The sequence below is a fragment of the Meles meles genome, chromosome 19 (genome assembly GCF_922984935.1).
Source record: "Meles meles chromosome 19, mMelMel3.1 paternal haplotype, whole genome shotgun sequence".
Taxonomy (NCBI): Eukaryota; Metazoa; Chordata; class Mammalia; order Carnivora; family Mustelidae; genus Meles; species Meles meles.
This window is the reverse complement of record NC_060084.1, coordinates 29727760-29753946: the sequence shown is the minus strand read 5'-3', so window position 1 is coordinate 29753946 and position 26187 is coordinate 29727760. Positions and strand designations below refer to the sequence as shown.

General features: G+C 36.6%; 1 protein-coding gene across 3 annotated transcripts in view; it reads right to left on the bottom strand.

The window, feature by feature from the left end:
• The window catches only part of RPGRIP1L (RPGRIP1 like), a 97241-nt gene that overhangs the window by 41757 nt on the left and 29297 nt on the right, over nucleotides 1-26187 (bottom strand). For all 3 annotated transcript variants that reach the window (XM_045989138.1, XM_045989136.1, XM_045989137.1), the window contains 8 exons: nucleotides 21855-21994; nucleotides 16768-16874; nucleotides 16411-16461; nucleotides 15507-15686; nucleotides 14856-14973; nucleotides 9213-9665; nucleotides 5675-5826; nucleotides 2558-2936 (listed from right to left, as the gene is read on the bottom strand). In XM_045989138.1, the coding sequence (XP_045845094.1) occupies nucleotides 2558-2936; nucleotides 5675-5826; nucleotides 9213-9665; nucleotides 14856-14973; nucleotides 15507-15686; nucleotides 16411-16461; nucleotides 16768-16874; nucleotides 21855-21994 (1580 nt within the window). The remainder of the gene's footprint in view (nucleotides 1-2557; nucleotides 2937-5674; nucleotides 5827-9212; nucleotides 9666-14855; nucleotides 14974-15506; nucleotides 15687-16410; nucleotides 16462-16767; nucleotides 16875-21854; nucleotides 21995-26187) is intronic.

The following is a 26187-nucleotide window of genomic DNA, read 5'->3' as shown; positions in this document are numbered from 1 at the left end:
AAGCATGAGTGGGGTGAGGGAACCAGATGCAGGGCTTGATCCCAGGACTCTGGGATCATGACCTGAGTCTAAAGCAGATGCTTAATCAACTGAGCCACCCAGGTGGCCCTGCACTGAATTTTTCAGTATGAAAAATTCCAGACTAGAAAAAAACAAACCTGTATTAAGTACAACTCTTGTTTAGGAATAGTATCCTTTACTTGGTCCTCAAGTGTTTGATACATTTTTTTAATGGCTGGCTGGGAAAGAAAAAACAACTCTAGACTTTAGAACAAAAGAATATAGATGGAATATAAGGAAATGATAAACTTCTATTACAGGCACAGGTGGGACTTCTAGAATGGCTGAGTGAAGAGCTCAGTAAATCCTTTCTACAAAAAGAAGATGATAAAACTGGACAAAATGATAAAAAAAAAACCTATCATTTAAGTGCTCTGGAAATTGAACAAAGGTATACAACGAATTGAGAACATTTATTGATAAGAATCTACAGAAACTCAGTAACAATAGTAAGAGTCAGAACAGACTCTAATAAGCTACTTCCCTGGTTGAACAGGAGAACTGCAGACTGCCTGAACTTTGAAAACTCATTACCCAACACATACACTAATCCACAGACAAAGTGGGGAAGCCTACCAGCTCAAGGTATTTAAGTACAATCTTTGACCAATCAATGACCACTAAACAATGCTGACTCAAGCTTAAAATTAAATAAATAAAAACTTAGCAGAGACATCAGTGGGAACTGTGAGAGGAAGATACAGAATTAGTTCAGGCAAGTCGCCAAGCAGAAACAATAAGAGAACCACCCTGAGGAGTAGGGGACAGCTGAAATCTAGAGCTGCTATAATATAGTAACCTAAATGTCCAGTTTTAAACAACAACAAAAAATCATGGTGCTTGTGGAAAAGCAGGAGTGTCTGCCATATACATCGGAAAAAGGTCGTCAATTGACACCTTGTGGGGGTGCCTCAATGTTACACTTAGCAGACAAAAACCTCAGAACAGCTATTATAAATATGTTCAAAAGTTAAAATGATACTTAAAGAAGTAAAGGAAAATGTGATGACAATGATTTATAAAAAAGAATATAATAAAGAGAGAAATTTTATTAAAAAGAACTAAAAAACATTCTGGAGTTGAAATTATAATTACTAAAATGAAAAAAATCAGTAGAGGGTCTCAATACGAGATTTGAGATGGCAGAAGAAAAAAAATCAGTGAACTTGAATACTGACCAATAGAAGATTATCCAATATGCAGAGAAAAAAATGAAGAAAAATGAACAGAGCTTCAGAGAACTGTGGGATACCATTAAATACAAACGTACATGTAATCGAGAGTCTAAGAGGGAAGAAAGGGCAGAAAAAAAAATTGAAGAAATAACAGCAGAAAACACCCCAAATTTGCTACATAACAACACCCTACACATAAAGAGCTCAACAAATTCTTAGTAGGATAAGCACAGTGGGATCCACATCATACACATCATAGTCTGTTTAAAGCCATACATACACACATACACACACTAAAAAGAAAATCTTGAAGGTAGTATCAAGTACAGGGGAACCATAATAATATTAACATCTGATTTCTCATTAGAAACAATGCAGGCCAGAAATTAGTCATTTGATACACTCAAAGTGCAAACGAAAAAAATAACAGATGACTAAGAATATTATACCCAGCAAGACTATCCTTTAAAAAATTAAAGCAAAATAAAGACATTATTAGATAATAATTGGGAGAATTCACTACCAGCAGACCTGAGTCACAAGACATATTAAAGGAAGTTCTTTAGGTTGTAAGGAAGTGATACCAGATGTTAACTCAAATCAACACGAAGGATAGAGATCGATAAAAGTAATCACACAGGTAATTATGAAGCACAGTATAAATATGTTGTCATTTCTTAACTGATTTAAAAGACAACTGCATAAAACAATAATAGTAAAATTGTATTGTTGAACTTATATAAAGATAAAATGTTTATGATAATAATAGCACAAAGGAGAGAGGGGCAATGGAGTTATATTGGAGTATGGAAATAACACCAGACAGTAACTCAAATCCATAGGAAGAAATAAAGAATACCAAAAATGAGTGGGTGGCGGGGGGAGGAATACCAGAAATGGTAAACACGTAAGTTAATATGAAAGTCTCCTATAATTATAGATATTCTCCTTTCTCCTGACTTCTTTAAAAGATAAAAAGTTATAGACTGCAATAATTATAACACTGTATTATTGTTGGGTTTATAACAGATATAGGCACTTTTTTATATAGATATATGACAATAATAGCACAAAAGAGAGGGGAGGAAATGGGATTATATTGGTGCAGACTTTCTATATTTTGATGGAGTTGTTAGCATTAATTTTAGACTGGTAAGACACATATCGTAATCTGTAGAACTACTAAGAAAATAACCAGGAAAAAAACTGTAGGCCCAAAGTTTAAGATTATCTGAGAACATTAGGAAGGTTAGTCATATCCACAATTGAAGTATAATTTAGGTTTGTTTTTACAATTTCATAGATTCAAGAAATACGCTTACCTGAGATACATCTGTCATGTGCCAATGAAATCAGAGGCACATTGACTTTTCCTATATATATATTCTCTTGAGTATCACTATCATCAAACACATAAAAACTCAGAGACTCTGACTTAAGGTACCGATCCAAATCCATATTCATTGGCACTGGGAAACACATATGATCATCAAACTGTGGATCATTGCTACTGGGAATGATGGCTGTATCATGGTCTGCAAAATCAAAAAACTTGTACACAACATATGGGTGTGGCTGAAGGTGGTTTGCTCGGGACTTCAAGTGGCTGCAACATCTGACTGTAACATGAAGTTCATTTAAGTTGCCATCTGTGGAATCAGTAGAACTGGGCTGAGAAGTTTTGGGTGCTGGCTGACTTGACTGGAAAAAAATACATAGTTATATTACAGTAATAACACATTGAAAAGATAAAAAGCAGCTGCCAAATCCCAAACAAAATAATCTGGTGAATGAACAAAAAGCTGTATATTTACACTTCATAGTGAATTTCTCAGTAAAAAACCTGATTCTTAGTCAAGACTAATATTCCCTAGAACATGTGTGAACAGGTGATCTTAAGCTATTAGTGATAAATATAGATGACTGAGCTTACATGTAGAGACTGTTGTTAAAAAAAAACCAAGAATTGTTATTCTCTAATTCTATTTAATGACTCATGAGTAATGTGAACAGATGGGTCCAAAGACAAATGTCCTCTAGGTCACAATTTTATTAAGAGCTGATTCCTCAAGCACTCCAGCTATTGTGATCCTATCTCACTCTTACGTAAGAATCCAGTGAATGTGATGGAGCCCACCCAGAGAGATTATTTCATTATATTTGGGCTGGTCCTCCTCTTCAACCAATGGTGTTTGGGAAAGCAGATATTTGAGTCCAGATTAGCCAGCATACGGAAGTTCAACTTCCGTATGAGAACAGGAGAACACGGTCAGAGATAAACACCGGAGGGCATAAAAAGTTAGGATTGGGAGCACATTTCAGAAGAAAGATGAGTGAAAGGAATGATTAGGCAGAGCTGGAAGATACTCCATGGCCCCTTCTGAAACTATTGTTCAGGTAGCCAGTGCGTAAGTATTTTAACAAACAATTGCACTAATTGTGAAGCCCACCAGAGCTGATGACCTGGGACAAAGAAATGTTAGGGTTCCAGGGCCTTGTTTAGTTTAGCGTTGGACCATTCTCTACTTTCCACAAAGGGGCTCCTCTTCAACTGCTTTTCTGAATCTGGAACTCTGACTCCAGCAAGTTTGCTGGAGAAGGCAAAATAGAACCGAACTCCTCATGGCCTCAGCAGAGACATCTGGTGGTGTGGTGAGGAGAAACCTGAGAAGGGGATCCCAGTACTGCTATCCCAGGGCTGGTTTGTATTCAACTACAGAACTCTGAGTGCAATGATTTAAGAAGTACCTCCTCTGTTTCTCACTCCAAATCTACCCACAAAAGCTGGAATTAGAACAAACCCAAGCCAGAAAATGGGAGCCTAAGACAATGAAACTACAAAACTAAATAAATAACCTAGTCTATTTTTTTTTTAAGATTTTATTTATTTATTTGAGAGAGAGAGAGTGAGAGAGAAAGCATGAGAGGGGAGAAAGTCAGAGGGAGAAGCAGACTCCCTGCAGAGCTGGGAGCCTGATGTGGGACTTGATCCTGGGACTCCAGGATCATAACCTGAGCTGAAGGTAGTCACTTAACCAACTGAGCCACCCAGGCACCCTGACCTGGTCTATTTTTAATTCTCTTTTCCATTACAGCATTTCCTTTAATTCTTTTTTCCATTACCGCATTTCCCAATGTATGTTCTGAAGAATACCAGTCCAGAAAGATGATATCTGGGAAACAGGTGTCATTCTTTCGTAAGTTTGGGAATTAATGTTAGTATTAGTCACAGTTCTTTAATTGAAAATTACGGAAACTAATTCCACCTAGCAAACACAACAAAAAGAGACTTTAATGTTAGTCCATATGGTTAGTTCATAGAATTGTATAGCAGAAATGCGGGTGGGCCTTAGGAAGGTAAGAGGACTGGGAAACTGCCAGAATTTACACTCGATCTAGTACCCATTTTTCTCTGTATGCTTGCTCATCATTCTTTCTCTCCAGACCCATTTTTTTTCCTTTGCTGGTTAACATGGTAGAAGATGGCTGCCCTATAGCTCCCAATTTCACATGTTCCAAGCAGGGAAAATCTTGCTTTCTCTTGAAAACAGAATCAGATTGGCTTAAATGGGGTCAGGTGGACACTCCCGAATCAGTAGTCACAATTGAGTAGAGAGTGGCAGTGGACAGGACCACTGGGCATAAATCTGGCCTCTGGCGGGGCCAGCCCCATGAACTGGGAGTGACAGGGGTCCAAACGAAAAAAGATGATTATGACTTGAGCAGACATTCCAACATGTTTCAACTATATTTTATCCCTTTGTTACTCAATTCAAGCGCATACGTTAAGCTTTCCTTTTGGGATTCTTGTTACACATGACAAGTCAAGGACCCTATTTCACTTGGCTCACTTTAGTGCTTTCTGCATTCACTGGATCATGGAATTCTTTTGGAAGTATGGCCATTAAGACTCCATGAAACACAGCTTGGGCAATGCTGCTCTGAGGAATTGTGTTTAAACTTGCAGCTCAGGATACTGCAATTTTTCAAAAGTGCCCTGGGTAGCGCAAGGAGTTCCTTTGTGGTGATGGAACAACTCTGGGTCTTTCTTGTGGTGGCAGTTACATGAATATATACAGGTGGTAAAACTACACAGGACACACACACACACACACACGAGTGCATGTAAAAACTGATAAAATATGAATAAGGCCTGTAATCTAGTTAAAGGTATTGTACCAACGTCACTTTCCTGGTTTTGATAATGTACTGCAGTTATGTAAGATGTTACAATTGGGAGAAGCTGGGTGAAGGGTACATAGAACTTCTCTGTACAGTTTTTGTACTTCCTGTAAATCTATAATTCTTTCAAAATAAAAAGTTAAAAAGAGTCACTTGATGGCTGTGAAAGAAAATGATTTTGGTTTAAAGCATGACATAAAAAGACATATTATAAAACTTCTGTATCATAAAAATGTCTTAAAGTCCAACCAGCTCACCCATTGCATTTGCTCTGGCCCCTTATAATTTGATGTTATATATCCCAGAGCCTTTGCTCGTTCTCGATAAAGTCGAATTGCTTGATCCATGGGAATCCGCAATCTGAACCAGTATTCCACTGTGCCAAAATTTGGGATGTCTCCTTTAGTTCCTACAAACCAATGCATAACTCACTGTTAAAATTTTATACTGAGTAAAATAATATATGACTTACACAAATGATGTGTGATTAGCAAAGAACAGAGCTGAAGAAAAGAAAGTTACTTCTGCAAGTATGAGTTTCATTGTATGTTAAGTATTATTAAAGAGCTATGTCAAATTATGTTTGAGATATTCCAACTTAGGCTATTGCAATCCTTCTAAAATATAAAGAAAAAACTAAGCACTGTATTAAATACTGCACAGATTCTTTTTGATGCTACAGTAGCTTGTTTTTAACAAGTTGTACTCAATGTAGACTGACAGATACAATATGAAATCTCAAAATTATAAATATGAAATTCCACATTACGATTCAACTTTCAAGAAGCCTTTGGCACCTTCCCACTTCTCCACTGTGCCACAAGTACAGGGACAAATGCTACAGCTATGCCAAATATATGCCGGATGTAATTCATGCTTGCATGAGGTTCGCCCTATATACCCTCACTCTTCTTTCCAAGTCAGGCAGCTCTTCATCTCTTTTCCTCTGTGAAGATTTCCTCTATAGCTCTTGGGGGACTTAAGGGCTCTCTGCTTCCTTCAAAGAGGGGAGGAAAATGTTCTCTCATTAGGACACTGATTCCTTTCACATAACTCTGTTCACCAGCATATTTCTTCACTCACACTATAAATTTCTTGAGGGCAAGGACTGTGGTTTCCATTGATAGATTCCTACCCGAGGGACTAGTATACAATGGGTACTCAATATTTGTAGAATAGAAGATATTCTATATGTAAGCTTTCGTGAACATATATTATTAAAACTATTTCCCCATTCTCTTCGACTTCATCAATTTCTTTCTCACTGATGGATCATTCTCATCAACACGCAAACATGATTCAAATCTGACATAATTTTTTTTAAAAAGTCCTAGAACAAGAATATTAATGCATATACATATTTTCTTGTATATGCTTAAAATTTCTTTGGAAGAATTTGCAGCCTTTGGTGAGAGGTTCCAGGGTAGCTGGGGGAGGAATGGAAGAGAGAGATTTTAAAGTATAAACTTTTATACCTTTTGATTTGTGAGTCATGTAAATATGTTACCCCTGTCATCAATCAATCAATAAAACCGCCCCCAAGAAGCTAAGTCACCCTCTTTTCTTCTTGAAATGGTTTCTTTACTTGTCTTCTAAGATAGTACATGCTCTTGGCTTGCCTTTTAAATCACTGGCCACTCTTTAGTTTCCTTTGCTGGTGTCTCTTCTTCTTCGTGAACTCTAAGTCGTATGGTTTTCCAAGGCTCAGTCCTTGGCCACTTTCTCTGCTTTGTGTACATTCACTCTCTATGTGATATTATCTAGGCCAAAGGCTTAAAATATATTCCATATGGTAATGATTCCCCCGTTCATGTGTTTATCCCTGACCTTAGGGCTAGGGCTAGTGTATTCACTGACCACATGCCATCTCCACTTGGCTATCCAACAGGCAGCCAGTCTTAACTTGTTCAAACAAAATTCTTGATTTTCTTCCCCAGAAAATGGGTTCACGATTCTCCTTGTTGTGCATGCCAGAAATTCTTGTCTCCTTCATTTCCTTCATTACTCTCCATTCAATTGATAAGCAAGTCTTAAAGTTAATCAAACATAAACGGAAAATGACCACTTCTTATCACTCTTCTCACTACCATCTTACTCCAAGCCACCACCATCATCTTTCTAGATTAATGTAATAGCCTGATAATGATCCTAATTTTTCCTCTTGGCCTCAACAGACTATTCTTTTTTTTTTTTTTTTAAGATTTTATTTATTTATTTGATATACAGAGATTGCAACTAGTCAGAGAGGCAGGCAGGGAGAGAGAGGAGGAAGCAGGCTCTCTGCTCAGCAGAGGCTTGATCCCAGGACCCTGGGATCATGACCTGAGCTGAAGGCAGAGGCTTTAACCCACTGAGCCATCCAGGCGCCCCTCAACAGACTATTCTTCCCCGAGCACCCAGGGTGGTTTTTCTAAGACCTATGTGTGATCACATCACTTCCCTCCTCAAAACTCCAATGACTTTCATCACTCAGAGAAAAAAAATTCATTTGCCTCACCATGACCTACAAGTCTCTAGAGCATGATCTGGTCCTTCCACTGTTTTTTTGTTTTGTTTTGTGTTGTTGTTGTTTATGTTTTTTAAAGTGTACTTTCTTTTCTTTAAAAGCTGTCATTTAAATTCCAGTTAGTTAATGTACAGTGTAATAGTAGTTTCAGGAAAAATTTAATGATTCAACACTTCCATACACCACCCAGGGCTCATCACGACAGACAAGTGGCCTCCTTAATCCCTGTCACCTATTTCCCCATCCCCCCACCCACCTCCCTTATGGTAACCAGCAGTTTGTTCTCTAGAGTTAAGAGTCTGTTTCTTGGTTTGCCATCCCCCCCTTTTCTCCCTGTGCTCGTTTGTTTTGTTTCTTAAATTCCACATATGAGTGAAATCATATGGTATTTGCCTTTCTCTGATTGGCTGACTTTGCTTAGTCGTTCTTCTATTGCTTTAATCACTTTTCTGCTTTAGCCACTGGCCTTCTTGCTGTTCCTCCAATATGTCATGTTTGTCCCTGCACTTGGTACTTGCTGTTACCTCTGCATGAAACATTCTTCCCCAGGATCCTGTCATGGATCTTTACTCAGGTCTTTATCAATGTCAACCACCAGAGAAGTTCTAATCTGAATTAGCAACCTTCCATATTTCTCGTTAGCCTATTCATTTTTCTTCATTTGATGAGATATATATTTGTTTTATGGACTGTCTTCCCCTCTAGAAGGTAAGCTACAGGATGGCAGGGGCTCTGTCTGGCTTACTTAGCACAGTATTTCCAACGCCTACTAACAGTGATAACATCAGCTCTTAAAAAAATATTTGACGAGGGGCACCTGGGTGGCTCAGTGGGTTAAGCCGCTGCCTTCGGCTCAGGTCATGATCTCAGGGTCCTGGGATCGAGTCCCACATGGGGCTCTCTGCTCAGCAGGGAGCCTGCTTCCCCCCCCCCCTCTCTCTCTGCCTGACTCTCTGCCTACTTGTGATCTCTCTGTCAAATAAATAAATAAAATCTTTAAAAAAAAATATTTGACGAATGTACTACAGTTAATGCTTAATCAAAAAGGGTATTAATATGGTAAATAAATATTTGCACTTCTAAACTTCTAAAAAATTAATAGCCATTGCACTGACATCACCCATGACATTTAGGATAGTCTAACCAACTATGGGCAGATCAATTAGAGGACACTGTCCTACCCTCAAGGAATCTTGAATCCCTAGAGAAGGCAGTAATGTCGAACACCACATTAATATATAAACCGGATTAGTGATTCAAATGTCCAAAGCTTACAAGATTGTACTTACCAACCAAACTTGCTGTGCAAAATATTCGACCACTTTTTTCTAGGATTTCATGGAATCTCAACTGACCTGCCGCAATTGTTTCATAATCTGTGCTGTAAGCTTGGTGGACCTCAAGAGTGATAGTATTCTTCTGAATATATTGTAAAAATAAGTCATTAACATGAACGAGATATTGAGAAGTGAAGTTGTATTCTGGGTGAAGGCCTTGCACAATGGGAGTTGTCTGTAGCTCAAAATCATAGAAAGCATAGGTACAGAAAGTGACAGGCTCTTTATCTCCAGATGCCTGTAAAACTTCAGAAGAAAAGGTTACTTTGTTGATATGGATTTCAAATAGGTTTTCGCCTCGTTCTAAGTGAAGAGTTTCATCAAATTCGTCAGTGGAGTCATCTGGTGTGATTTCTGGTTTAAATTTATACTGCTTGGTGCCATAGGCAATATCCTTTAATTGGGCTGCAAGAGAAGACACACAGTTTAGATATTTTTTAAATATTGACAGATGAAGATACAAACTGTCTTCTGAAGTGGTATGAAGTCTAACTGCTTTGGTGAAGAGTCTCAATCTTAAATTCTAGAACTACATGGTTTTTCTGTGGGTAATATTGTAGTCTACAAAAATTCATCCTTTGTTTTGACGCCGCTTATTAACAAGAAACTTACAACTCAAGTTATAATACAGCCTGTACCAGGAGAAAGGAAAAAGAAAAAAGAAAGAAATGTTTTTGAACGAAGAGCTGAAGTAAATATTTGGATTCTTCCTATTCTGCTCTTTCTGCTTTATTATATTCTCTCCTTTAAAGTCAGTTTCTTTTTCCACTGGCTCTTTCTCTTCAGATTCCTAAAGCATCTCCTTTTCTACTTTTGGGGTGTTGGATATGTTTACTGCCTTGATTGTGGTGATGGTTTCACAGTGTAGCCATGGGCCCAAATTCACCAAGCTGTATGCCTCAAATATGTGCAGTTTAAAGTATGTTAATTGTACTTCCATAAATCTGTGTTTTAAAAAGATATGTCTTTTTTAGATACACATTTCATCCCCATGTTACATCCAAATTTCTCGAAAAAGTAACATATGCTTGTGTGTACAGATCATCATCAACAGATCTCCTGCAAAGAGTATCTGCCTTACTTTCCTCATGAAACCGCTCCAGAAAAGGTTACTGATAACAAATCAATTGCTAGATGGAATAGACTTTGGTTCTTGTATCATTGATTTCTTTGCTTCCTTGACATTGATGGTCACTTTCCCTTTTATGAACCACTGTCCATATTTTTTTCTTCTACCTCTCTTGTTTTTTCTTTTCTCTATTTTTTTTCTTTTCTCTATTTTTTAAAAAGTGTTTTCTCTTTTTCTTATAGTTTGCTGGGGGCCCTGTTTTTATCCTCTTGTTATTCTATATATTCTTATAGGCAACCTCCATCTTTTATGATTTCTGCTACTATCAACATGCAAAGACCTCTCCTTTTTCTTTTTCTTCTTTTTTTTTTTTTTTTTAAGATTTTGTTTATTTGACAGAGATCACAAGTAGGCAGAGAGGCAGGCAGAGAGGGAGGAGGAAGCAGGCTCCCTGGTGAGCAGAGAGCCCAATGCAGGGCTCGATCTCAGGACCCCGGGATCATGACCTGAGCTGAAGGCAGAGGCTTTAACCCACTGAGCCACCCAGGCACCTCTCTCCTTTTTCTATTTTTATTTCAGATTTATTTCCTGAACTTCAGATCCATACATCTCATGGCTTGCTGGGCCTCTATCTAGATATCCCTTAGCCACATCAAACTCAACATATCCAAAATAGCATAGAGCCAATGTAGAGTATTCTCTTCCAGGTATTTCTGTACTTGGCATCTCAAGTGCTGGAGTTAGCATTCATCCAGTTGCTTACACCTGTTGCCACAGAATCGGTCTAGTTTCTCTTTCTCTTAACTATCCCCACATCCACACTACATCACTGTCTCCTAAGTCTTTCCAAGTTTGTCCCTGTCCATTCTCTGTCCACTAATGCTACTTTACCTACATTGCCAGTATTTATTACCCAGACTGTCATGGAACCCAAAGTGTTTCCTTCCTTCATATCTTATTCTTTCTAATAACAATAGCATAATCTCTAAAATGCAGTTCTGGGTGTATTACTGCCTACCTTAAAAACTGCTTTGTGGTCTTCTAGGTTATCAAGTGTCAAACTCTTCAAGGTGACAAACAGGGTCTTCATGAACTGGCTCTTCCCAACCTTAACTGGAGAGATTCTCCCCCTTTATTAACTATGAGTTCCAATTAGACGGATCAGCATTGGTGGTATAGTGGTGAGCATAGCTGCCTTCCAATTAGATGGATCTGCGTGCAGTTTGGCAAATTAAAGGCAGTGCTTCACAGTGAGGGCATTTATGAATCCTCCAATGTCTAGAATGCCTTTCATTGTTTTTACTTAGTGGTGAATTCTGTCATCTTTTAAGATTCCAAACTTACTTAGCGGAGTCTTCCCTGAATCTTCAGGTTTAAATAGGTATTCTCTCCTCCATGTTTCCTTGGTATCACCTGCATTTTCCTAGCTTCACATTCTTTTTTTTAAAAAAATTTTTAATTTATTTCTTATTTTTTTTATAAACATATAATGTATTTTTATCCCCGGGGTACAGGTCTGTGAATCGCCAGGTTTACACACTTCACAGCACTCACAATAGCACATACCCTCCCCAATGTCCATAACCCCCCTCCCCTTCTCCCAACCCTCCTCCCCCCAGCAACCCTCAGTTTTTTTGTGAGATTAAGAGTCACTTATGGTTTGTCTCCCTCCCAATCCCATCTTGTTTCATTTATTCTTCTCCTATCCCCTTAACCCCCCATGTTGCATCTCCATGTCCTCATATCAGGGAAATCATATGATAGTTGTCTTTTTCCGATTGACTTATTTCACTAAGCATGATATCCTCTAGTTCCATCCACGTCGTTGCAAATGGCAAGATTTCATTTCTTTTGATGCCTGCATAGTATTCCATTGTGTATATATACCACATCTTCTTTATCCATTCATCTGTTGATGGACATTTAGGTTCTTTCCATAGTTTGGCTATTGTAGACATTGCTGCTATAAACATTTGGGTGCACGTGCCCCTTTGGATCACTACGTTTGTATCTTTAGGGTAAATACCAAGTAGTGCAATTGCTGGGTCGTAGGGTAGTTCTATTTTCAACATTTTGAGGAACCTCCATGCTGTTTTCCAGACTGGTTGCACCAGCTTGCATTCCCACCAACAGTGTAGGAGGGTTCCCCTTTCTCCGCATCCTCGCCAGCATCTGTCATTTCCTGACTTGTTAATTTTAGCCATTCTGACTGGTGTGAGGTGATAACTCATTGTGGTTTTGATTTGTATTTCCCTGATGCCGAGTGACGTGGAGCACTTTTTCATGTGTCTGTTGGCCATCTGGATGTCTTCTTTGCAGAAATGTCTGTTCATGTCCTCTGCCCATTTCTTGATTGCATTGTTTGTTCTTTGGGTGTTGAGTTTGCTAAGTTCCTTATAGATTTTGGACACTAGCCCTTTATCTGATATGTCGTTTGCAAATATCTTCTCCCATTCTGTCAGTTGTCTTTTGGTTTTGTTAACTGTTTCCTTTGCTGTGCAAAAGCTTTTGACCTTGATGAAATCCCAATAGTTCATTTTCTAGCTTCAGATTCTTCATGGTCAAGTATAACTATTTATGTGCTCTCTCTTTGTTTTAAAAAAATACTTTATTTACTTATTTGAGAGAGAGAGAGAGAGACAGTGAGAGCATGAGCAAGAGGGAGGAGAAGCAGAATCCCCACTATGCATGGAGCCTGGGCCGGGGTGGCAGATGCAACAACGCAGGGCGATTCGTCAGAGCAGGGAGATCCCAGGACCCAATGAGATCATGGCCCAAGCCAAAGTCAGACGCTTAACCAAATGAGTCACCCAGGTGCCCTTATCCTATGTGCTCCATCTTATGAGTTCCTTGAGGGTGGTACCTGAGCTTTTCTTTTTTTCCTATTTGGATTCTCCCTCCCTAGCACATTGCTTAGGATGCATTAAGAGCCTGAGCATGTCTAAGGAATGAATCAATAAATTTAGGGGACAGATTTATTGGTGAAAATTTAGTAAGACTAAAAGGAATGAAAATCCTAAACTATGTGACCTCCTTGTTATTCAGGAAAATTCTAGTAAGCAAATTTTTATTGAGTACTACTTGAAATAAAAGGTATATACTGCTCTTTGACTTTTGGAAAACCCTGTTCAGGCAGATAAAAATATTTACTGAACCCTTCTACTTAGAGCAGTGGTTCTTAAAGTGTGCTTGGGAACCCTGAGGGTCCCTAAAACTGCTCTGAAGGTTTGTGAGGTCAAAACTATTTTTAAAATAATCCTGACATGTCACTTGTCTTTTTCATTCTTATTCTCTCACAAGTGTTTAATGGAGTTCCCCAGACTACATAATGTGTGATATCATAACAGATTGAATGCAGAAAGCAAGTTTAAAAACCCAGCTGTTTTCTATTAAGGTGCACACCAAAAAGTTTGCAAAAATGTCAAACAATTAAAAAAATGTTAAACAGTTTAAAACAATGTAACTCTTCTCACTATTTTTCTGTATGGAAAATACAGCTTTTAAAAAATAAATACTGTAATTTATGTTAACATGTAATGGGTTTATTATTATTTTAGCATGACATAAAATAAATATTTTCAAAATTTCTCTTTCAATTCTTAATATGATAAGTAGAACCCATATAAGCAAGAGGCCTTTGGGATCCTCAGTAATTTTCAAAGGTGTAAAATTACTGCTGGCATCAATCATTTGAATTAAACATTGCATGCCAGAGGACATGAAAGAGAGACTAAGTACTCAGCCTCATAGAATTTATTTCACAGTCACAGGGAATACGCAAAACTCAAACAGCGAGGAACACTTATATAATATAATCCCCACACATATTTTTTGAGTACATAAGAGGAAAAATGGGAAGTACCCAGGTAGTGTTTTACAAAGTATAGTCTTGCAACCGCATCTGAATCACTTGGGAGTTACTTCTAAATGTATAGAACCGCGGATCCCCTGATCTCTAGGGGTAGGGCCCAGGAAACTACATTTGAAACAAGTTCCTCATGTGATTTTCATACTTACTCAAGTCTGGAAACCACACTGCAAGGACATTTCAAGTAGAGGAAGGGCTAGGAGTGATTGGAGCCAGCTTCCTGGCAGGGGCGTGCATTGCATTTGGTTAGAACTCAAAGCAGGGTAAAAAGGGTATATGTCGGATGTAAAGGTGGAGCAAAGGTACAGTGGCAGGACCGAGAAAGGCGAGTCTGCAAAAGAGCAAGCAGACTTGTTTGGATGAGGTACATAGCTTGCTTAGAAGAGAAATGAGGATGGGGTGGTTAAGTTAGTTCTGCGGTACTCCATAAAGTACTCTGAAATTTTGCCTGCAACACTGAATCTGTAAAGCAATAGAAAATTACTAAAAATTCTTAAGTAAAAAAGAATCAGATAAAAACAACCTTTCTGGTAAATTCTCATTACAGCTATGAATTAGAAAAAAACAGAGCGAAAGGAAATTGTGAGTGTGGATTTAGATGGCATTTTCAACTATTGTAAAATCCATTCATCTAGGTACTGTGGACAAGGAATTGTACCTTCTAGTTTCTGAATGCGTGCAGCTCTGCTATCAAGAAGATGAACATATTGTTCCACTTTGAGTTCATAATCTTGCTGCAAATTTTCCATCTTCTGGGTCACTGCTTCAACTTCCATCTAAAAAATAAGAGATAAGTTTCAATACTTAGGATTAGTTCCATTTTCATTTTTTAAAGCAACTCTGAGTCAAACATTTCCTAGATCTTGGGGATATCAGGAGCTGTAAACCGTGGTTTTCTGACCTCAAATAGTTTACAGTTTAGAAAATTATGCTTAGCAATGTTCATAAATCAGAAACAAAATTAACAAGACCCCAGATTCCTTCTCATGGAGGTGATTTTCCTGTTTGTTAAAGGCTAACATAACATATGGTTGTGGTAGGACAGCTACAATGCATTTGCAGAACGTGCTAATACCAGCACAGGTGAATTCATGGCTGCTGTTCCTGCTTTAAAAACCAGGGTTTTAAAAAAAATTATTTGTTCTTAAACTATTTACTCTAAGCACCTAGTTACAAGGCCAAATTCCAGACATGTGGTAATACATGATAAGAGATGATAACAGATGATAGTACATAATACTGCTCTGAAAAGTAATCATCAGTAGAATATCATAGGAAGCCTATTCTCCCATCTTGTGCAGCACATTACCTGATAATCTTTATTAATTTTATGTTGCATAATTAGCATGTTTCGTGTCTTTTCAAGTTCTTGCACTGTTTCTGCATGAGTTGCTTGTAGCTCTCGCATGGAGTGTTCTAGATCTTTGTTAGTTTTATTGTCTACTTTCTCTAAAAAGGAAAGGTCTCCGTTTTTTTGTGATTTTTGAGCCTAAAATAAAAACAGGTTTTATTACTGAAATAAGAGTTTCTAAAATGTAATCATGTGAATTAATATAGATAGAGCAAGGAACAATCATTAATTGAAAACAGATATATTTCCATTTTCCATCAGGAATAAAACTATCCTGATACAGAAAATGTATTTAGATAGACATTTGGAACAATTACAGAGAATTCATAAAACAGTTTATTATTTCATGACATAAAGAAGAATCATGTACATTTATTTCCATTTCTTCAACTGATTAAAAGCTACACTGTTGATCTAAAGGGAAAGAAAGGTATTTTCTCGTGTTGTCTTATAAATAACAGCTTATCCTAGAACTGAAAAATATCTTCTGGTAACATTTATTAATTCAATATTTTATTTAAGATAATAGGGTGTACCAAGGCCTCTTAGGACAGAAAATTATTGATTAGTTTTATAGCGAGGCGTGTAAAAGTGAAATGTTTTTACAGTTGGAGAAAGTGCTTTAAATAAGAGTTTTTGAGGTCTATTTTAGTATATGTGCTGCCGAAGCGAGCACTTTGAGGTCTATTTTAATGTAATTTTGATGTCATTATGAAATATGTATATGCTGTAACTAAATGTCACCTGACCACTTTCCTGAATAATTCATTCTCCAAGTATAAGGGTTACAGACAAGGGGTCATCTTTATCCTGAAACAGTTATATGTAGACATGAAATTCATGGTGAATTTCAGAAAGTTACCTTTATAAGCAGGAGAGCTTCACTCAATTCATCAGCATTAATATCACTCTCCTGCAAAAGAGAGAGTAAGTAAAAGCTCACCGTGAGATATTAATGGAAAGTACAAGAGACATTCCAACTATGCAGATTATCCTCATGGAGCACAAGCTGCCTGATACCATGAACTAAGAAACTAAGTATAAGAGACATTCCAACTCTTCAGAATCTTCCCCCTGAAATGTAAGCTGTCTAACAACCATGAATTAAGAGACTAAGTAATACATTTGTACTCTTTTGCTTTGTAGTATAGTTTCCTCCGAGCATAAAATATTGAGATAAAAAGTTGATGTTTATTTCCTAAATAAGAAAACAGTTCACCTGGTTGTAAAACTTTAGGCGGTGTTTAAGGTCATCAAGTTGTTGTTTTTGTTCCAGATACTGTAACTGTAGTTCTCTGTTTTCTTGACTGAGTTTCTCATTTTGGTCTTAAAAATAAAGTTGACATAATCAGAAAAGTAAGAGAGCCTGAGGCGTAAGAACACGTTTAAAATTAATTTAATTCCTGATACACACCAAGCTCAAACTAGCATCGCTCTGGTCAGAGAGGAAATTGTGCTAGCACCTAGACAAAGGCAGTGAGGGAATGAGGAACAAGCGAACACTATCATGTGTCTACCATATGATCCAGTTGCTTATCAAAAACTGAAGACTTAAGTTCACAGTATTAATATAAGGAAATTGTGGCCTCTGAGACTTCAAAGAAACATTCTATCTAAATACCTAAGAAAATATGTTTCTAAATCTGTGATTTTTACTTACTTATTAAGGGTCCTGAAAGGCATGCAAAAATATTTTTTTTTTGCCTTTTAGTGTTTTAATTGACTTCAAGTTTTCTTTTCCAAATTTAGCATAAAGTCTTTTTATTAAAACAACATAATTTCTCTGGTAATAACTACACCAATAATTTTAATCAACCACACTTTGAACAAATCTGTTAAGATAGGAGAAATGGATTCTCAGCCAGTGCATGGTAGCATCAGTAATAATTCATGTGTGCTCTTTATTCATTGATTTCGTGCTGTTAATTGGTAGGACATGGACTCAGAGCTCTTGTTAAGGAGTAGAGATAGGTTACATTCGCCCAGGGCTCATTCCCCTGAACCCACAAGCAGGAGCATAGGGTAGAGCTACAGAAGACAGTAAATCTATAAAGAGACTAATTTTTTGCTCCCTGCATTAAACGTATGCTTAACTTAAAAGAAAAAAAAAGCTAGCTAACAAACCTATTCTTGTCTCATGTTCTTAAGCGTACTCTTCAACAGAGTTCATTGAGGGGGTCAAGTATTCTTTTTGGCTCCCTGTAGCCTAACTCTAAACCATTCATCCAAAGTGTATCCACTAATCTCATCCTATTTTCAAAGACTTGTGTTTATCAAAAGTTCCCAATTCAAGTTGTACGTTCTTGTTTCCATTTCTTAAAAAAAGCAAGCCAACGCATTTGCCAAGAATTCCTCACATGAATACATTTGCACACTGAATGCCTTTTATACAAAAATACATTTCTGACTTTTACAATGCTTTGTGTTCCCAAGCTATAAATGCTACAAGTAAGTGAAAATTGTAAATTACACAATTAAGAAGCAAGGGACTAAATCTGGATATTTTTAATGTCACGTATTTCCTGGCAAACTAAAAAGGAAAAAAGAAAGTGACTCTAAGGTATGCAGAGACATTTTACTATCAAATATATAAACATTTTTTATCTTATCAATGAAAGATTAAAAGGTATAGAATATAAACTGCTAATACTCAGTGACCTAAATGAGAGAGTTTCCAAATGTGAACAGTATTTGGAAATTTTGGAAGGCAAGGTCAAATACCTGTCTTCAAATTAAAAATTAGGATTAATAATAAATATGAATTCATAGAGGAAATAACTCTTTTGGTTACAGAGTAGAATAAGAAGGCAAACGCTTTATTTTATGTTGATTTGGTTAAAAGATCTAGATAGGAATGGCTAGGTACCAGAAATAAGGTAAATACAGTAAGAAAAATGTAAAACTAAAGATCTTGAGAATGATATAATTTCCTTCTCTGGCCTGCAAGAAGTGTTACGGGTCGTGAGAATGAGGTAAAGGGTAAAGGGCATGACTTCTGCACCTTCATCCAGAGTGTATTTTGATTTCTAGTTTTGTGCTCTAGTTTTTCTATTCTTTCAATATTTCAGAGCAGGGTCCTAAGGATGATATGCTAGTAGGTATAAATAAACTTATTCAAATGTTTCTTCCTTTGCTGGTTTCTATTTCCACAATCATGTCCCCGTTTCACTGATCTTTTTGAAACGAGGGTGCTATTAGTGGGAAAATAACTTATTAGTGGAAGAAGACGTTACTGAATGCCAGTACCTTTCTCTCTGCTAAATTTTATGTAGAATTATCCACAATATTTTTCCTTTCTCAAACTGTTTACTGGGGGTAGAACTCCTGAATCTTTTAAAAGCACGGAGACACTGTAGTTCAAAGAAGAGATAGACTTGCTGAATTATAATATGAAAAATCAAAGCATCCTGTACAAGATGAAAAATAACCTCCTTACCTTATGATTTGACAAAAAGCAGGTTAAGCTAAACAGCATTTTATCAAATGAGGTAACATTTTCCTCTTTTAAAATTATGTTCTTCAAAAAAAAAATAAAAAAAATAAAATTATGTTCTTCAAGCACACCATTAATAAGCAGAGTGCAGAGAACAATTCAACTAAACAATTTTCAGAGCTCCTTTGTGCTAATATCTTCAGCTGTGATCAATATAACCATATGCATTATGCTGAATTATGCATTTCAGCTAAAGATAGAAAGGAACTTTCAAAAGCAGGGCCTTTAAACACATGCAGTTAATTTAAGCATTAAGCAAATGCAAACTGCATTTACATATCCTTCCCCCACATATTCACACAATCTGAAACTAATTTGTACCTTGAATAAAGAGGTGAGTATTCTCTAAAAATAATTTGCCAGTTAGATGAATGACTCTAAGAACCCAGGGAAACATCTTCTGGCAAAGAACACTTGATACATGAAAAGGTAAATGTGTGAAGAGACTTCAAAGTAAAATGAAACAATTTCAAAATCTGTCATACAAAAAGGAACTTCCTAAATATTAAAAGACTTCCTTATATAGATAATTCTTATTTTTTTTTTTTTGTTTAGTATTTCCCTGGAAAACAATGGCTCAAGGCTGTAATATTTTTCTTATAATCTATTGTAACATTTTCACAGAAAACCTCCGAACCTAAATCAGTAGGTCTATAAATTTCAGGTAGTGAAGCAAAATAACTAAAATAACAATTGTATTAAAAAGATTCAGTTCGAGCAATTTTTCTTATGAAGACAAATGAATAAATGTGTCAAGATTTGTGTAGAAAGATGTTTATGATACTTAAAAAAGTGGAGGCTATTTAAAAACTCATCCACAGAAGATTGTTAAACAATCTTTGGTACATCCTCACATGGAACATTATGACAGCCATTATAAATGATGATGATGTGGATTTACATTTATACTCAAGGAATGATTTCATGATAGAGTAAATTAAAAAGCACATTATAAAACTACCTATGCATATAGAAACAACTCTGGAAGGACACACATAAAAACAGTAATAGTGATTATCTTGCGGTTGTGTGATTGAGGGACTTTAAGATTTTTTTTTTGGTTTACCATACTTTTTTGATGGTTATACATGAATTATTTTTAATCATTCAAAAAAATCCTAAGAAGACATAAAAACTAGTAAAAAAAAAAGATGAGGAATGGGTTAATGGTGGATTAAAATAACTTAGCAACTGTTGTTTTAATCATTTAAAAGAAACTTTGGAGTTAATTCAACAATAATACATGAGCTAAAAGATTCTATCCCCTGAAGAGTTTCTTTCCAGAGACCAATTCAGATGTATAAAGAGTTTTAAAATTTTTAATATTTAGGGAAATACAGAAAGCACAGAAATAAGACAGTTTTTTTTTTTTCCATTTCTCTTCCTTTAAGAATGAGCAGTTTACACTTGTCTTTGGAAAAGAGAGAGAATATAGAGTGCTTCTGCTTCCTTCAGTCAACAAGGATTTACTGAGCAGCTACTAAACAAAAGCGCTCTGTTAAGTATCACATGAAAGTCAGGAACTATATATCCTTGATATCAAATACCCACCCAGTTACAAATCATGTCACTATCTCATTCTACTCACAATATTCCCAAGAAAAATTCATAAATAATTTTTCACAAAAATTCAATCACTTGGTAAGTAAATACTGCACATGTGTGTTTCACTGAATTTAAGACTACATCGATTAAGAGAAGTGTTCTTATTTCAGACTTCTTAAAAAATATTAAAAAAAGGTCAGACCATAATTTTAAAATGTTATCATTTGTAAGATGCCTCCTAATTTCAGAGATGTCAAAATGGGGAAAAAAAAACCTCTCTTATGCTTAATAAAATTGGGCATTGTGATCTAAATCAATATATAGAATACTTACTAAATATGTGATTTTTTAACTGAGCCTGCATTAAACTTTGAAATGCTCTTGTGCAACAGAATTGCAAATGTTCAGAAGAAGCAATCTTATTATAACATCCCTTGGTTTATGTAGTGGATAAGCAACAGATACAACGTTTGAAACAAAAAATTCAATTCCCCTGTTGTGCACGTGTGTGTATAATCTAGCAAATCAGACATCTATTTTAATTATAATTATTTTATTTCCATGAGATGAGAAGGGTGAGATCTGTGACTTGTATATGAAACTTATTAATGATTATTATTTTAGCAGGGACATCTTGACAAGTCTTCCTGGTATTTAAGTTCACTGTCACAGAGTAGATTTAGACGTTCTCATTATCGCAGGGATCTTCCCTGTTCGACCTATCAAAACCAGCAACTACTTCTGCTCCTCTGTCATCCTACGCTGCTTTGTTTTTATTCCCACTGCACTTGTCGCCACCTGAGACGCTGCATATTTATTTAATTATTGTCAGTTTCTCCCTATTGAACTTATGTTGCATGAGGGCAAGGCCTTTGTTTCAGTCATTGCTGTATCCCCCAGAACTTCGAACAGTGTCTAGCACATTCTGGAGGCTCAGTAAATGCTTGTTGACTGCTGTATACAGAAAGGCTTGACTGACATTGAGGAAAGCAACAACGAGGACAACAAAATGAAAGGTAATCTGAATAAAAGTATCTCTGATGAAGAAACAAGTCCTTTGGCACCTTTGCTAGGCTGAATAAACGGAAATCTGGAGCGACCAGTAAGCTCATGCAAGTGGATGGCCGTTAATACGAGCTGTGTTCCCCCTATGGAGCAAGGCGCCTGGCAAAACAGTAGGCGCCTCATCAGTGCTGACTGAGTCCGTGAATAACAGGGAATAAGACAGATGTCTGAAATGAATAAGTCAGTAGTCGTTTTGTATGTACCTCTTTCGGTTTTGAATCTGTCAAGGATTTCAGTTTTGTCTGTTAGGTCAGATTTTAAGGCAGTCTCGAGTTGAGCGATCTGAACTTTCAGCTGCTGTTCCTTTAACTTCCATTGCTCTTCGTGGGCAGCACTGAAGGCACTGCAAAACACACGTGACATGCAAGGAGAGCCTGGAAATCGGTTTCGACCGAAAATACGAGAGAGAAAAGCTTTTAGTGGCACAGAGACCACTGTCATCATGTCTTAGGAATTAAGTAAACATATGCTGGTCTGCTGCTGTTGAAACCAAGGCGCCTTTCTCAGGCTGCGGTTAGGAAACATGAAAGGGTTTGTGGGATGAGCAAAGGAACTGGCCTTAATTTAGAGCTCTACAGTCAGAAAAGTTGGCAGTGTGCAGCTTTTGTGGGACTAGTAAAGGAATTCAGATACTGTACATACTCCAGAGGAATCCGCAATTCCAAACCTCAGCCAGCGGCTTCGGGTAAAACTCTTCTCTCCCACATACAAACCCTCTTAATACAGGGAAAAGGGGCTCGCCACCTGATCTCCACTTCTAGAATCTGAAACTTTTACTGAGTGTGCTAATAACACATTCACAAAATTCTGGCCATGAAGTGAATGACAAGACAGTAATTCTGCTGTGAAGAAGCACTGACTGTAGTTTTTGTCCTAAAACACCAACAGCAATAACAGGCTAAGAACAAAGTTTTACTTGTGACACGGCTGGTGTGAAAACTCAGTGAGAATACCCTGGTAAGGACAAAGACAGAAATGTTCTTCCCCAGTAAAAGTGTAGCCGTTTAAACTCGCATTCCAGTCTACTGATGATGAAATCCCAGCATTCATTTACGCTAGTGGCTGCTGAATGCTGACGAACTAAACACTTGTGCTAGGCCAGCTGCACTGAAATCAGGGAGATTTAAAAATGAAGGTCCTGGGGCCCAGGAATTCAGTTTTACAAAGCTTCCCCAGGTGATAGCCAGGTTTTGGAAAAAGTGATCTTGATCTGTATTTCAGCAGAAAACTATTATCTGTGAGGCCTGATATGACTGAATAATTATCAGCAGCTTTGACCCTTCTTCTTATTTTAAAGCCGGCAAATGAAACAAAAACTTTATAAAATCTTGTTTTGTACTGATATGGTAAATGGAAGAAAAACTTGTTATTGAAAAGTTACCCTTAATGTTGCTCCCAGCTAGTCTCAAGGTTTTATTCCAAAAGAGATACTTTTCTAGGAGGCATAGCTTTCAAAGGTAAAGAATTTACATTTTGAATGTTTTCATTGCATTTAAAATAATATGAACTTAAAATAAATGGAATTCTAGAAGTTTCTCTAAATATGACATCTGTTTCTTCTATTGATGTCCTCATTTCACAAACGGAATCTTAAGAAATGCATGGACCTATATACCAATATTTCAAGTCAATTTTATCAGAGGTACAATTACCTAGACTTACACGAAAGTATGCACTTTAAATATTAAAGAATATTTCTTTACATTTTCACTTTTTAAAATAAAGAACAAATATACTTTTTGTTCTGGTCAAATTATGTAAACCAAAACGTGTGTGTGTGTGTGTGTCTTGTATTAATAAAAACATGTACTACCCGGAAAAAAAAATTAGCATGATGAAATAGGCACAATTATACATTATATCAGACGCCAAAAATTAGAAACAGTAGTGTTCCAATAGCATTAGTACCAGCAAGGAGATCACCAACAGTTAATCTGGCAGAAACATCAGAAGCTGTATGTGTTTAAATTAAGAACAATTTAGCAGCCTGGTTTTTCCAAACCCACAAAATACTAGTGTAAATCAGCATAAGTCAATCTGAATTTAGTCCACTGCTATCTTCCCTCTAAATTTAGGATTACATTCCACTGGAGTTTCATGAGGAATTCCTTTTGAATTTACTGTATTCCTCTATGCTTGGAGCCATCTGTGTAACTATAAATGGTGAACCACATCTGGCTCCATTTTCTTTGTAAAGGCTGTGTACATGATTAAATCTGCATATGAGAACAGTCTTTGAGAACCTTTTATTCATGAAAATGTTTTTGTATATTGCCTACAGTGACAACTGAGGGGGGATCACAGTTGGTCCGTGTGCACATTTCATTGCTACATTCTGTTGCAGAAGTGAGAAAATGTCGATCTATACTCGAATGCCCATTGGTGCCTGTGGTCGCTGGCATGTCCACTGGCAGTCATGGGTGAGCATACGCACCACTGAACAACGTGATCAGACAGAAATAAGAGCTGAAGAATTCGTCCCCACCCTAAGGTCTTTTTTCTTACAGAAGATATTCCATGTATTCCAATGTTTAAGTGCACCCTAATGGGAGATGGAGGGAAGAATAAGGTCTAAGTCATCCATAAAGAGATCCATAGGTACTTTAGTTAGGACCTAACGGAAATTAAATATGTATTTACATAGGGACATCTCACTTACTGAAAGAAAATGATGCTCCAAATGTACTCAGTTTGATTTCTGTGAAGCACCAAGTGCTCCTATTTGATCACATGAACTCTCATGATTCCTAGAAGATTGCAGGGGACGGGTGTTCACTTTATAGAAATGGAGCCCAGAGAGTCTCTGGGTGGTGAGCAGTGTTCCATTAAATTCTGGATAATGGATGACTACTAATTACATAGTAAAAACCAATTCTTGAAGCGGTTAATACCATCTTCAAAACTAGACCAACTCTTTTTTTAAAGTAGGTATTAGATTAGTGTCTCCCAGGGAGTCAATACCTTTTAAAATCACCTCTAACAGATTCTCTGGATCCTATCTTAAATCAACTAAATCTGAATTGCATGGTGGTCGTAGGCAGGGGAGGGAGGTTCCAAAGGGGTGGTTAACCTACATTTTGCTGTTTTCTGGGTTATTCATATATACTACATAGTGGAAGGACTATTGGATTCATCAGTTACACCACCCTAAAACTATAATAACTTAAAAAATGGGACATGGCTTTACAATATTGTAGTATAAAGTTTCTCTCTGACCACACAGATTTAACTGCGAAAAATTTATTCTGAATCTTTAAATGGAATATTTCTTAAAGTCATACTTATTTCATGGCATCATATCAAAAATGTTCTTGCATATTAAAACAAGCTCATACCAAATTCTAACATGAGGGTTTTATCTAACCAGATGATTCTCTAATATGTCATATGTCAAGTAATAAACACATTAAAAATTTCATTTGGAAAAGGAAGATGAGAATGTAATCTGCAAATCATATTTTTCCCCTGAAAACTAGCCAATTTTGAATAACAAACAAATGCTCTCCTTGAAAAAACACACTATCACTATGACTAACCAAACAGGGAGTAAATTTATTTAGTTTTTGATGAGCACTAGTTGTTGGCAATGATGAATAACAGTGCCATGAAACACAAAAGCTGTAAAGAATCGTAATGACAACGATGATTTTTGTAGAAGTTTCTCCAATGCTGCTTCTGAAAACAAATTATATATTAAAAATTTGCATTAGAGAATTTTATAGTTCTATTTGCTATCATGTGTGCTTGCTGGGTTTTGTGCTTAAGTGACATTAATATTTTTTTGGACACAAAATGTTTTGACACTCACTACATACATTTACTTCCATACATCTCACACAAAATTCAAGTGTAAGCAGCATAATGAAGTCTGTTTTTAATGTGACAGGAAAAAACTGTAGCTCAAGCATAAAACATTAAAAAAAAAACCTTCAAAGTCAGATTACACTCTCAGATCATCTTCTAATATGGAGAGATAAAGTTTCATAGTGATAAAGTAAACATGAGAAAAACATGTTTCCCTCAAAATTCCATTTATGCATTATTCCCAGCTAAGTTTAGCGTTTTTTATTCCCAGAGGTATGTTCAGTAAATCCTCAAATTGGGAAGTAGAAAATGTTTAAGTAATGGCCAATGGCAGTTATTTTCTTATATTAAGACCATGTTAAATTATTTTAAATTATAAGATGTTGAAGATAAATATAAACCAATGAAAATTTCTGAATGTATGGTAGTTCTATTATTCCATGAACATTTTCCTTCCACAGAATCAGTTTCCCAATGCAATTAAAATCCAAGAGATAGTGAAGCACAGTGAAAAAAATTCAAGTTTTAGAGTCAAAAGAATTGGGTTTGGGTCCAATACTGGTGTCTCAGCAATGCTGTGTGACTCTGTACATGTTTCTTAATTTTTCTTGAGTCTCAGTTCCCTCATTTCTAAAATATGAGGATAACATTATTTTCTCTGCCCTACAATGCAGTGGTTGTATGATCTATATACCGAAATTTGGAATTTTCAAACATAACTACTAGATACTT